This window comes from Carassius auratus, chromosome 42 (assembly GCF_003368295.1).
Source record: "Carassius auratus strain Wakin chromosome 42, ASM336829v1, whole genome shotgun sequence".
Taxonomy (NCBI): Eukaryota; Metazoa; Chordata; class Actinopteri; order Cypriniformes; family Cyprinidae; genus Carassius; species Carassius auratus.
The window spans coordinates 16,753,131-16,767,781 of NC_039284.1; the positions used below are offsets into that span (position 1 = coordinate 16,753,131).

Here is a 14,651-nt window from a genome sequence, read left to right on the forward strand (position 1 = left end):
TTTTAAGAATGTAAAGTTTCATTTGTTCTTGTGTGATTCATCTCAGGGGTGTTTTGGATGGGGATTTAACCTCTCCATCTCAGCTCTGCTCCAAGCGATTGTGTAATCTGGGTTAATATTGATTCAGGTGTTCATGTTTTCTGCTCGCATGTGTTGCTGGCGGAGAAAATCAGGCCTGGAGCTCATTCTGATCATGAGGTCGGCCTCTATCGCATTGGCAAACACGGCCCTCAGTCATTCTGAATCTCCTGAGATCCTCACTTTGTTTGTGATTTAATCCAGTTATTGACCTTCCAATGGACTGTGTGCAGATATTGATCAGAATTCCTGAAGATCTCTCCAGGGACGATAACCTGATGGGTAGGACATGTCCTCAGGGTCTCTGAGAGTTGACTGCCAATAGCTTTCATCAGATAATGATGAAAACGCATTAGTCAGTGTCCTTACAGATAACAGTAAATTGTTTTTCATTCATCATTCTATTTTATTTTTTTTTTACCTGGGAATTAATGAATATATGTGGCTTTGTTTGTCTAAGGCTATAATTGTGGAATTTGGGATTTTCAAACTAAAAACTGTGGTGCTATAAAACTTAAAGACATAGTCCAGCTAAAAATAGACATTCTGTCATTATTTACTCACCCTCATGTCTTTCCAAATCTGTATGACTGTATGACTTATTTTGTATGACGTTTTTTCTGTGGAATAAAAAAAGAAAATTCTGAAGAATGTTGGTAACCAGCTTCAGTTCCCACTGACTTCCATTGGATTTTTATTTTGTGACCATATAATGGAAGTCAGTGACAACCGAAACGGTTTAGTTACCAGCATTCTTCAGAATATATTTTTTAGTGTTCCACTGAAGAAAGAAAGTCATTTGAGTTTGGAACAACATGTTGTTGAGTAAATGATGTCAGAATATACATTTTGGGGTGGAACAATATTATTTATTTATTTATTTCCATTTTTAATCAGGTAAACTATTCAGTAGAACCAAGTCATAAAAAAATTATTAAAACTTCCCAGTGCTATTTGAGAGGAAGATATTTGGGGGAGTGTACATACTGCTTGTTCATGTGCAATGTCATGTAAAAATTAATATATAGATTTTGACTCCTCATCCAAAGTCTCTGTGTATTTAGGTATGTATTTATCTTAAATAAAATATCAGTTTTATTTGTATCAAGTAATTATATATATATATATCCTCTTGTTCTGGGATGCAGTAACTCCATCCTTATGATGTTCACACGCTTGTTGTATATTCTGGGCGTTTTGAAGTCATTTTATGTGCATTTAAGAAAAACAGCACCTGTTAAGGAAGTAGCGGCCTTATGTAAATCACTAAACAGGATGTGGTGTAAAACCTGAAGGAAGTGGAAGTGGTACACCACTGCTAGTTGTTCTGATCCTCATAGGAAGTGATGTCTCATTTCCAGGAAATGTAAGACATTCTTTGCGAGAGTTTGTGAATGGAGATGTTATTGGGGTGGTGGTGGCGCAGTGGATAAGACACATGCCTTTGGTGTGAGAGACCCAGGTTTGAATCCATTGTGTGACACCAATGTGTCCCTGAGCAAGACACTTAACCCCTAGTTGCTCCAGAGTGTGCGACCACTGACATATATAACAATTGTAAGTCGCTTTGGATAAAAGCGTCAGCTAAATGAATAAATGTAAATGTAATATGGTCAGTAAGCCATGACTCTTCCCTCGATCCGTCTGAAGTCAGGGCAGATGGTGTCCATAGATGCTTTTAAAGCAGGATTACCTACCTTTTCTACACGTTTGTCATCCATCTCTTGTCTTGTGTCCATTATGAACACTTAAAGCACAACACGGACATCATTGACTCTTTATTTGTTAATATGTAGCTACTTGGTTTATGTGCAGTATCTGGGAAATGTGTGCTTTGTCTGGAATGCGCCTAACAAAAGGATTGTTAAATCCTCCATAAAGTGAGATGGACTGACACTGAGCATTTTATTTTATTTATTTATTTTTTCACTGACCAATAGACAACAGGCTTGTTGTTTTTATTGTGAATAGCACTTCATTCTAAAAGTTTTGTGAACCTGCAGGAAGGAGGTTTTTTTCCCCCATCTGTCTCCTTGGAAAGAGAAAATCAGGAAAGAGAAAATAGCTGCTAGTAGTCATCACTGTAAGTGGCCTATTTGCGGAGGGTTTGGGGGAGATGTCTGCGGTTTTGTCCACCCCTTTCTACTCGCGAGACTGACAAATAACAAATAGACTCAAGAGAAAGGAATGCTGGGTCATGCTAAAGGCCATCAGTGTGTTTACTGTTTACGCATTTATAGGGAAAATTGCAGGGTTTTAAGTACAGCTCATTACTTTGGACCGCCTAGCCATGGGAAACTGTTGCAGTTCGTTCTGTGCTCTCTCTTTCTGGCAATGCAAATTCAACAGTGCTTTATTGGCATGATGAATTGTTAGTGTTAGGGGTTTATTCAAATCAGTACAAGCACTAGTACTAGTGATGCTTGCCTTTGCAAACACAAGTTCTGCAAAGTAAACTAAGAAGAGACTCTCACAATGTTAAGATAGTAGGGAATGTGTGGTATTCTGTCTCTCTCAGTATCTTGGCAGTACGAATCTCTTTTTCTGTAAACAGCAGCTCGTCTGATAAGAGTTTCCAGTGGTTTGCCATCATGCAGTGAGTTTGGCATCAGATGCTTGCCTTAATAGGGCATCACTCTCTATTTTCAGCATCATTACTCCAGTCTTCACACGATCCTTCAGAAATCCTTCCAATATACTGATTTTCTGCCCAAGAAACATTTATTATTATCATCATCGATGTTGAAGATGGTTGTGCTTTTGTGGGAATGCTATTTTTTGTTTATGTGATAACCTAAAGCATTTATTTGAAATAGAATGTATTTGATGTCACTTTTGATCAATTTACTGCATCCTTGCTGAAATTAAAATATTGATACTTTAGTACTGACCCCAAACAATAGTTGTATGGTGTATGTTAGTGATTATGGTAAAATAAACCCTGATAGGATGATCGGGACACTGATGTGTTGCAGTATTTACTGTCTGACTGTGCATCAGTTTACATGACTATTTTCAGACTATTTATAACTAAATAAAACATAATTATACATAAATTATACAGTCATTAAATGAATACTTGGCTCCAGAATGCCATACTGGACCAATCAGTATCATGTCCTTCAGAGAGCGTCTAATAAGTGTGTTGGAGTATCCTGTGGGCCAGAGCAGTTTTGGGCTTACTGCGAGAGAAACAGAAGTTATTTTTAACCCCCAGCTCTGTTCCTCAGTGCTCACTGATCCTTTACTGTCTCCATCAGTCTTCCACCACCTGTCCGTCTACTGACCAGCTGCTGCCCCTCCTGTCTCTTTCTGTGTGTGTTAAAGAGACCCTGAGGGCCTAAACCGTTGCATGACCATCCACACACTGATAGTCATTTATAACTCTTCTCTGTACTGATCTCACATATTTAATTGCAATAAACAACATGAATTTGTTATGAGATGGCTGCTTTGGAAAGTGTATCGTACCTGAAAATGGGAGTTTTTTTTTAAAAAACACGGCTCCGTTGATGGTTGATTTAGTTTGGATGGACACTTTAGCTCTTTAATGATGGCCGTTTCCATAGTGGGAGATGAGCTAAATACAGTCTATAGGGATTAATTTCTCTCATTCTCTATTATTTGCTTCCAGCTCTTCATAATAATGTCCTCTGAGTCTTTATTTACCACTGCTGACCAAAAGAAATTGGCCTGATACCAATAGCTTATACAATCTAATCATATATATATATATATATAAAAGATTTGAAACCGAAATGTTTAATTTAAATCAAGTATCAAAACGGCACGTTCAATAGAAAAGATTAGCTAATAGTTAACTGTTTAACAAAAAAATTATATTACTATTTAACTTGTATTTAACTTGTAATCTCTGAATTAGCTAATATTTGTTTAGTACTGGTTAAAAAGGTGTGACTACTTATATTGTGCATTGTATACCTAAATTGTGAATGGTGGTATATTGGCTTTTTGTTGTAATGGTGGTTTGGAAGGTGCATTTGTAGTCTCTCACACAGCTGTGGTATCATGCGTCGACAGGGCAGGAAACCAGCATTAATCACTTTTTAATGTTTTGCTTCTCAGTGTTTGGTTTCTGTCAGGTCCTGTGTGCAGCATCCTTCATGTAAGAGGAAGACGAGGTTTGCTTTCATCCACTGGCCGAGGGGGTGATGTTAGCTCTGGTGTTGTCAGGACTGGGGTTTAGTTCACCTGCTGTCAGGAGGGGAGTCGACCTGGGGTGCACAGACGATTATGACATGTTGTTAGATCTGTCTCACTGGGTATTATTAATATCATTGATATTATTGTGTTAAAAAAAGGAAACCATTAAAATCACTTCTGTTAAAGTATTTGTCAGATCGGTGTTAGTATTTTAATTATAATCTTAATATTTTTATTAGATTAAATGTTTTTGATTATTTTAGTATTTTCAGTTTTCTCTTTAATGTTACATTTGTAATTTAATTTAATGTTGTTTTGGTAATTTTTATTAGCTTATAAAAAATATTTCTAGATGGCTTAAATTGATTTGTTTCAGTAATTTTATTACTTAAACTTAAGCCAAGACAACTTAGATTTTTCATTAAAAAAAATTTTTTCTTTTCTTATTTTTTTCTCCTTTTTATATTTTATTTCAGCTTTGATTTAAGTTTTTATATCCCCAGCATTTTTGATATTTTCAGATTATAATAACAACACTATCAGACTCTTAAACCTAAAGATAGATCTGTAGAATTAATTACAATTCAGACAATGCAATTTATTATAAAGTTTCAGTTTATTGTTTTAGTTCTAGTAATTTTAGTACTTGAACTTAAACATTTCTAAATTCTAAATTCTGATGTGCATGTTTTTCATTCGTTGTAATTTTGATTGTTAGAAGTGCAACTATTTTTCAAGTGTCATCACCATTTTCCACTGATCCCAGAACAGACTCCAGGACACCCTGAATTCGAGCACCAGATGAGTCCCGTTAGTCAGTTCTGTTCTCCTGAGGTGGCCAGCCTTCACAGTAGCTCTGCCTGTGTGTAAACATGGAGGGAAAGCAGCCGGAGAGGGGTGGAACAAATAAACATGGCCTCTAATGCAGCAGTCCAAACCAGTGCCGTGCCTGTACCCACACATGGGCCAAATCCACACATGTCCTCATCTGGGACAAATGTTAAGTTTCCGCTGCCGTATTAATGATAAAATCAGTGATCCGTTTCGTACCGCTTGCACAGACTCTAATTAATTTAATGTTCCCAGAGAGCTTCTCTGTGAGGAAGTCTCCATGGCTCTCCAGGCTTCCCGTGCTGATTTTTTTTTTTGGAAGAATCCCCAGTTATGACTATAAATTGTAGTAGACCACGAAAGTACTCTTTGTTTTCATTCCTCAGCTCTCAAATGGAGTCGCAGCAGGAGTGTTTTGAAGGGGACATTTCATTGGAAAACATAGATATAAAAAAAATATATAAAATAGGCCTACTCTATAGTTCACAACCCCAGTTCACCCTGAACGTTTATTGAAACTAAACTGCAGATGAGGCATTCAGAGATTGTCATGGCTGTGATGTCATAGTAATCGTTCACCAAAAAATGAAAATTGCTCTAGTTAACTTGCACCCTCCATTTGACTTTTTCTTCTAAATGTTTCACGCTGCATTTTTAACATACAATAAAAGCATATGATGCTCATGAGCTAAAAAAGTCACAGACTTATAAGTGCATTACCACCACCCATCTCTCAGATGGACCATTGATACTCCTAATTGAGATTGTAGATAGTGTCAATGGTCCATTTGAGAGATAGGTGGTGGTAATGCACTTATAAGTCTGCGATCCGCCCTAAAGCAACCGCTTGAGAACATGCTCAGGAGTATGCGCTTGGGAGGGTTCGAAAAGTTTGCATATTGTGCGAATCAGTTGTAAAAAACAACAAAAACTATATAAATACTGTTCAGTTTCTTGCACAGACCGATCATTTTGTGTCTTTACACATCAGTGTATCGTCATGATAAATTGTATTTTTTTTCTATAGCTCACTATCAAGTTTCCATTCAGCTCTTAGTGCCACCTTGTTTTCATTATAAATTTTGCCGTGGCTGGCTGCCCATTGAACAAGCCGTTCGGGTGAGATATTGAAGGAAACTTACCTCAAAAGCGCTGTCATAATTCATGTGTATACAAGGCACACGCAAACATTCCCTCCGTCTATATTACAGCTCCACGTCAAACTCCTGGATCAGATTTACTAGGGGTGAACAGGAGAATAAGAACCGTCTGTATTTCGCTCCCGCCGCGAGTGTGTTCTCTGAAACAGCTTTAGATAAGCTGGAATGGAGACACGAACTTATGACACTTTGATTCCACTTTGTTTGTGCTTCTAGTGCCCCATGGGCAGGTCACAGACAGGGCATCGAACACCTCTCAAATGCTATTAAAACTAATCTACCCCTCCAAATGACAGGTTCAGATCTCTAACCTGTTTGTTTTGACTTCCTCCTTTGAGAGCTGGGGGTTATGCAGAGTGGATGGAGGCTTTCTGTGACAGAGCCGATGTGTTGCCAGTGTGGCTCTATATCAGGAATAGAGGTGGTTTACAGGGCAGATACAAGTCCCTACTGTGAAGTCCACTGTGAATTGGACTTGAAGTGGCTCTGAGGTTGTAAAATAAAGCAGCAGGCCATAACATGCCTCAAAAAGATTTTTGCTCCATGGAAACCAAATAAAACAACAGCAATATATACAATTACGTTAACGTGTTTTGGGTTAGTTCACCCAAAAATGAAAATAAGCCCATAAATTACTCATCCTCAAGTTATTCTAGGTGTAAATGACTTTGTATTTTCAGACGAATCCGATGAGTTATATAAAAAAAATGTCTTTGATCTTTCAAGCCATTTCATGGCACTCAGCGGGTGTTGCAGTGCATCAGTCCAAAAAAAGGTAAATAAAAAGCGCCCATCCATTAAAAAAAAAAAAGTGTCTCTCATGAATACGGGGGGGTGTAAAAAGGCCTTCTGTACCAAATCGATGCGTTTTTGTAAGAAAAATATCCATATTCAAAACCTAGTAATCACTTTAATCTAGCATGTCCTCACTGTTGTAAAACGTAAGCACCTCCGGGAGCATGACGTATGGAGGTCAGCGTTGTGCATGTGTCGGTGAGTCTCGTGAAAACCAACGTTTGTTAACAGGAGCAAAAGAAGCAAAGTTTCCTTACTTCACCAAAAGAAAACCAGTCTCCCCTTGGCTTATATTGAAATCCTCCGATATTCTTCTTTACAAATCCTAGTTTTGTACTTCTAATAAGTCACCGTTGTTTTGATTTGATCTCTCCCATGCGATTCCTCGTTCATCACTTCTGAGTGGCCCATACGCTCTGTTCACCCCCTGGAGTCATGTGAGTCCCTTTTTTTAATGGATGGGTGTTTTTATTTAGCTTCTTTTGGACTGATGCATGCAACACCCGCTGAGTGCCATCAAACCGCTTGAAAGAACACAGACCATTTTTTATATATTTCCGACTGGATTAATCTGAAAAAAGAAAGTCATATACACCTAGGATGACTTGAGGGTTAGTAACTTATGGGTTAATCTTTGGGTGAACTAACCCTTTAATGTGTGGCTTACTCTGCATTCAACTAAGATGTAATCCATGTGAGTGTTACCTGGGATTTGAATCCTTAACTTTGGCAGCTTTGAACAACTTCTTCTAAATCAGTATTGTGTTAACATGTAAATCTTTTTTAATTAATCGGTCTTTCTGTTTTCTCTCTGACAGAGACATCAAGCCAGATAACATTCTGCTGGATGTGAATGGACACATTCGGCTCGCAGATTTTGGCTCCTGTCTTAAACTCACGGAGGATGGAACGGTTAGTATGTTAGCTGAACACCAGATTGTGATGATGGACAGATTTCACAGAAGCAGAAAACACAGTCATTAGGGATTGTTGTTTAGAGTCTTCTTATTTATACTGGAATGGGTCAGACAAATTTTAAAACTTGACTTGAAAGCTTTACAACAGAAATGTGTTAATGCAAGCCTTACTTGCCTTTTCCTTTATAAATCAGAGTTTGTAATGTTGTGATTTATCTTAGAAACTGGTTGGATTTATTCTTTAGAGCTCATTACTGAAGAGTTGTTGTTTTTTTGTAGTTTTTTTTATACCTAAATTTTTTAAGTGTGATGTAAGTTTCCAAATACTTCTTGGGGTCAGTTTCAGGTCTGGTTGTTTTCCCATAGTTTAGTTCACTTCCTGTCTAAAGAATATTTGGCTCAATTACACTACCGTTCAAAAGTTTGGGGGTGGGAAGGTTTTTTTTTAAAATGAAATTAAGGCTTCAAAAGTGACAAAAAAATGCATAATTCGATTCATCAGAGAATCCTTTGAAAAATGGATCAAAAATGGATCAAAAATATTAAGCAATGCAACTGTTTTTAGCAAAAATTCTAATAATAATGAGAATAATCTTAAGCAGCAAATCAGAATATTAGAATGATTTCTGAAGGACTGTGTGACAGTGAATACTGGAGTAATGATGCTGAAAATTCAGCTTTGCATCACAGGAATAAAGTACATTGTAACATATATTCAAATAGAAAACAGATCCTCCAGGCACATTGTTTTAATATAAAATATTATATGGTTTGAAAGGCAGTTTATGATCAGAGTTGCATTACTTCTTTGAAGCGGGGTGAGTATGTCATCTGATATATGCTGCTGTTTTCTGGCATGTCGCAGATAGCTCGGCAGGATATCCCCCCAACTTCTGACAAGAGCAGCGTGAGTGTGGTCTCTGCGTGTTCACACGTGTGTTGCCTAAGTCTCTTCACATGTCCCTGTGTTTTCAAGTGTGTGTCACTGCCAGCGAGCGCAGCTAATTTACTGCCTCACTTCCACAAATTCTTCCAGCTGCACACATCTGCCACAGGCTGCGTTGCAGACAGTTTCCGCTCGCTCAGCCCCCTTGAACCCTGGCCAGGAAGCTCCAGTCATCCCCCTATTCATTAGTGGTCTCTAGTGATACTTCTTGCTCTTTTTCTCTCTCAGTGCGGCCTGTGTTCTGAGAGGTCTTTGTTCATCTGAATACTTTGACCATCATGTTCCCTTAAGCCACGCCCACCTCTGCTGGCTGCAACTAATGCGATGATGGCTTGATTCATTCATTTGCATTTTATAGTGATGAGTGTTATGCCAATAAAAAAATAAAAAAACACAATACACATTTCCAGGGATTACTTTGTTCACTGACAGGATGTGATGTGATCTGATCCGCTCAGACAGACACCGAATGCCTCTCTGTTTCTGATCTCAACATGCAAGCTCCTAAATTCTCCTGCAGTCTCAATCACAAACACCACAGTAAATATATAAATCTCACGAAACCTGTCAAGGAACACACCTGTTTAAATGTCATGACAAAAATGTTTTTTTTTTTATTATTGTTTAAAGGAAAAGTGTGTGTGTGTGTGTGTGTGTGTGTGTGTGTGTGTATATATAAACCTTTACAAAAAGATTAATTTAATGCAAATTTAATGCACCTTATTGTTTTATGTGTAATATGACCTGTAAATGTTCTTGACAGGTTTATAAGATTCTCCCAAATGAATTGCATCAATTAAAAATAATAATTATTAATTAATTTAAATGTTTTATATATATATATATATATATATATATATATATATATATATATATATATATATATATATATATATATATATATATATAATATAATTTTCTTTTTTTTTTTTTTTTTTTTTTTGGTCAGTTGATTTGACAATTTTAACTATATAGTTTTATAGTTGTTTGACCAATAGCGTGCAGGCATTGTACATAACCAATCATGGCATGCAAAAAGGTGGGATTTACAGAGAGTGGTTTAAGAAAGCAATTCAAATATGAAGACATGGTATGCATGAGGACTATAGAGCACACATCAATAGGAAAACAAAGTCAAACCCTGGACATTTTAGGCAATTTAGAAATCCAAGGTAAGACACGTATGGGAATTTGAAAGTTATGGAACTTATGTTTGCCATAATTTATATTATTCCTGAAAACTGTGTTGTGCCAATCAGTTCCTTGTAAACTCGACTTTGTTTCTAAAGAATTGATCAAATACATAACGCCTTTACTGCTGCAAGTGTAAATTCAAAGATCTGATTAAATCTTGTTAGATCAAGAAGATGTGTTCCAGTTTTGTGTGCAATATGCAACCTTTCCTCTTGTCAAACTTTCCAGCATGTCCATTTTCTGTTCTCACAGGTGCAGTCATCCGTCGCTGTGGGCACTCCAGACTACATCTCTCCTGAGATCCTGCAGGCCATGGAGGACGGGAAAGGGAAATATGGGCCGGAATGTGACTGGTGGTCACTGGGCGTCTGCATGTATGAGATGCTGTACGGAGAAACTCCTTTCTATGCAGAATCCCTGGTGGAAACGTATGGCAAGATTATGAACCACAAGGTACAGAGCCATAGCAGTGTCTGTGCACTCTATGCACTGCAATTAAGTTGTAATATGGTTAATTATATTATTTATATAACAGGTCATATAGTATCATCATGAAAACCTAACACACAAAACACAATTTAAGCAATTGTTCTAATATTGTGTTTCACACAGGAACGGTTCCAGTTCCCTGCTCATGTGACGGACGTCTCTGAAAATGCCAAAGACCTGATCCGCAGACTCATCTGCTGCAGAGAGCACAGGCTGGGACAGAACGGCATCGAGGACTTCAAGCAGCACCCCTTCTTTTCCGGCATCGACTGGCAAAACATCCGCAACTGTGACGCCCCATACATCCCTGAAGTCAGCAGCCCATCTGACACCTCAAACTTTGACGTGGATGACGACTGCCTCAAGAACACGGTAGTATATTTCACTTTTGTTTAAGACCTACATTAATAAGATCACTACATTGCTGGGTTTCAACCCATATACTTTGATTTATCAACCCAGAACTTTTAACATAATGCTTCAGCTCAAGTTATGATCCCTGCTCTGTTTTAGGAGACAATGCCGCCTCCTTCCCACACTGCCTTCTCAGGACACCATCTCCCATTTGTAGGATTTACTTACACCAGCAGCTGGTAAGATATTACTGTAAAACTCATGCTAAAGATGCAGGTTCAAATCCAGCATGAATGGTGTTGCAGTCCTGTCCCCTCTCTGTGTAACCCTCCTGGTGTTTTCCAGTCAGTTTGACCCGCATTTGATTTTCAAACTGCTTGAGACTATTACACACATAGATGTGTTTTGGAAAGCCTGTACAAGCCTTTTGGTTTCCATGCATCTTGCCAAAAATCAACGCTTTGAAAAACAGAAAATCTTCTTTTAATTTGTTAGACACTTCAATATGAAATAAATGAAATTACTCAGGATTACTCACATCCAAGCCATCTCCGTTTTTAACTTTTGCTGTCTGGTTGGTGCTATAGAGCATTGAACACCAGGACAGCCAGGCACAAGAAACCTTTCTACCACCAGGCAGTCTACTTCATAAACAGTTACCCGTATTTTCCAGGCTATAAGTCACACTTTTTTTCATAGTTTGGCTGATCCTGCGACTTATAGTCAGGTGCGACTTATTTATCAAAATTAATTTACATTAACCAAGATAGAACATTACTGTCTACAGCCACGAGAGGGCGCTCTATGCTGCTCAGTTCTCCTCTAGTCTACACTGAAGACATAGAGCGCCCTCTCGTGGCTGTAGACGGTAATGTTTTCTCGTGGTGCTTGGTTTTAAATAAATGTGAATTATAGTCCAGTGCGACTTATATATGTTTTTTTCATCATGACGGATTTTTGGACTGATGCGACTTATAGTCCGAAAAATACGGTAAATGTTCTCCCCATTGTGCAGTGAAAATTTTTGCAATACCACTTATATTTATTTGATACTTCCCTACATCTTAGTCCATCCCTGCATATTATTCTATTCTATTTCATCTATATGGCACACCTGTACATACAAATTTTGTCTGTTTTTGTTTATATATATATATATATATATATATATATATATATATATATATATATATGTTTATTTTATCCACATATCTTTATTATTTATTATCTGTGTGTTGTTGTCTCTGTGTACTGGAAACTTCTGTAACCAAAACTAATTCCTTGTATGTGAAAGCATGCTTGGCAATTAAGCTCGTTCACATTCTGATGAAATTTAAGACAAAGTCTGCTCGGAATTGAAGACTCAATTTGGTTGAGTTTCACAGTCAAAATAATCTGTTAAAGGCTGTTTTTGGTTGTAAGTTTTTTTTTAAAATTAAGATACTAAAAAGAAGTGTAAGAAAATATGACTATAGACACAAAAAACACAATAGAAATAGATGGGAATTGTCAAATTTATCTGACAAGCTGTTTTTACCTGCATCTTTAGTGTTTTTAAAAGTAATGGTTTTTGGCAGATTGCCTTGGAAAAACAAAAGCTGTACCCAGTTTTTTAACACAGGATGGTTAAAACAAAAAGCAGTCTCATGAGTCTCTGTTGTGATCATTTGACCCTCTGTTCTCCTGTAGTACTCTGTCAGACCGCGGTTGCCTGCGGGAGTCTGCGGCACCTGCACAAATGGATGTGTCTGTGCAGCGCGGCCTGGAGGACAGTCTGGCTACTGAGGCCTACGAACGGAGGATCCGCCGTCTGGAGCAGGAGAAGCTCGAGCTCAGTCGCAAACTACAAGGTGTGTGTCCTGTCTTGTGGCCTTTCAGGTTATTTTCTGTGGAAACAATCCCACAAAGCTAGCTCTCTGCCTCGCTGACAGCTGAAATATCTTCTGGTCTTCAGAGTCTACAAAAACGGTTCAGGCTCTGCAATACTCCAGCGGGGACGGACCTGCTTCCTCCAACAGAGAAGTTGAGATCCGTGGACTAAAGGAGGAGTTAGAAATGCTACGGAAACAGATCGCAGGTCGTCTCAAACACTAAACATCAACAAATGTCTCATGTAATCTTACATTAGTTTTGTTTTTTACCTCTCTCACATTCTTCTGCCTTATATTTTTGTCTCTCTTCTCCCCTTTCAGATACAGGACAGGTGGAGCAGCGGTTAGAACAGGCCAGTTCTGCCCGCAGAGATCTGGAGGACTCCTCCAAACAGATCCGATCTCTGGAGAAACAGCTCAAGAGCATGAAGCAGGAGAGAGATGACCTGCAGAAGGTACAGCTCCACATAAGCATTGCCTCTCAATAGCAAAGTGCCGTGCTGCGGAGGTTTGTCTGACAGTGCTGGACAATGAATCAAAAGCCAAAATCCTGATATGGCTTAGTGTGGTTAACAAATGGCAATGGCTGCAATTTAATTAAATAAATACATGTGCTCTGCTTGTTTCAAACTAAACCCAAGCTTTGTATTGAGAAGTGCTTACTAACTATATATATATATATATATATATATATATATATATATATATATATATATATATATATAACTCTGTATAAAAAACAATTAGATGGATTTGAAATATGATAATATAATATAATTTGAAATATAATAATATTTGAAATTGAAAAAATGATGACAGCCATAAATATTAGTATTGTAATTGTATATCTGTAATGTAAATTACAAAAAAAATTAATAAATATTTTTCATAATTTTTACAGTAACACTTTACAATATTAATATTTCTTATGCTATGTTTAGTAATTTTTATACTTTGTTTTTACTACTATTACTACTAATATACAAGTATTTATTATTGTTATAATTATGAAAAAAAACATTATTTTTATTATTATTAAGAGTACCATGTTACGTCCGTTGGCTTGCATTATTAAACAACATCAACTTCAATATAATAAAAGACTCAAATGTTCAATAAATGAGTAGATTGATAGCAATAATCACATTTTGTTATGTGTAAAGTGTGTTAATAAATTCTTAAAATTTAATTTAAAAAATGCATTATGTTAATGTATAATTAATAAATAATTTACATGTAATTATTTTAATTAATAAATTGCTTATTATTTTGTTTTAACTTTGTGATCTGTTTGTCTGCAGGGTCTGCAGGAGTCCTCAGAGAAGATGAAGACTCAGGGGAAGGAGCTGAAGGAAGCGGACAGCCAGAGGAAAATGGCCATGCAGAAGTTTGCAGAGGTGAGTGAGAAGGTGACAGAGCTGCGGTCACACAAGCAACGGCTCTCCCGACAGCTCCGGGACAAAGAGGAGGAGATGGATTCCCTCAATCAGAAGGTGGAGGCGCTGCGGCTAGAAGTGCGCAAAGCTGAGCGTGCCAAGAAAGAGGTTAGTGTGGAGGAGAGCGGCTGATCGCAGGAGTCTGTCCATTAAATGTGTGTGAACTCTGTAAATGTGTGTGTAGATGGAGGCCCAGGCTGAAGAGTTTTCTGCTGAGACTCAGAAAGAGAAGAAGCTGAGGGAACGCAGTGAGCAGTACAGCAGACAGCTGGAAGAGGAGCTGGAGGGAATGAAGGTTTGTCTAGCCAAACACACCTTTTCTCTCTAAATACTGTTAAGGGGGGGTTAGGAACAGTGCAACATCTCAAGCATGGAACATGAGTACAGTGTGACGACTTCTGGCTTGTTTTTATTAA

The 14,651-nt window shown here is 37.7% G+C and overlaps 1 protein-coding gene across 8 annotated transcripts in view; it reads left to right on the plus strand.

Annotated features, from left to right (window-relative positions):
- Positions 1 to 14,651, plus strand: part of LOC113060890 (serine/threonine-protein kinase MRCK alpha-like) — a 55,098-nt gene that overhangs the window by 18,132 nt on the left and 22,315 nt on the right. For 5 of the 8 annotated variants that reach the window (XM_026230135.1, XM_026230138.1, XM_026230134.1 and 2 more), the window contains exons 6-15: positions 7,847 to 7,940; positions 8,811 to 8,852; positions 10,338 to 10,538; positions 10,698 to 10,946; positions 11,088 to 11,167; positions 12,618 to 12,778; positions 12,883 to 13,005; positions 13,121 to 13,254; positions 14,101 to 14,343; positions 14,420 to 14,530. In XM_026230135.1, the coding sequence (XP_026085920.1) occupies positions 7,847 to 7,940; positions 8,811 to 8,852; positions 10,338 to 10,538; positions 10,698 to 10,946; positions 11,088 to 11,167; positions 12,618 to 12,778; positions 12,883 to 13,005; positions 13,121 to 13,254; positions 14,101 to 14,343; positions 14,420 to 14,530 (1,438 nt within the window). The remainder of the gene's footprint in view (positions 1 to 7,846; positions 7,941 to 8,810; positions 8,853 to 10,337; positions 10,539 to 10,697; positions 10,947 to 11,087; positions 11,168 to 12,617; positions 12,779 to 12,882; positions 13,006 to 13,120; positions 13,255 to 14,100; positions 14,344 to 14,419; positions 14,531 to 14,651) is intronic. The other 3 variants (XM_026230137.1, XM_026230140.1, XM_026230142.1) reach the window with 1 other exon arrangement.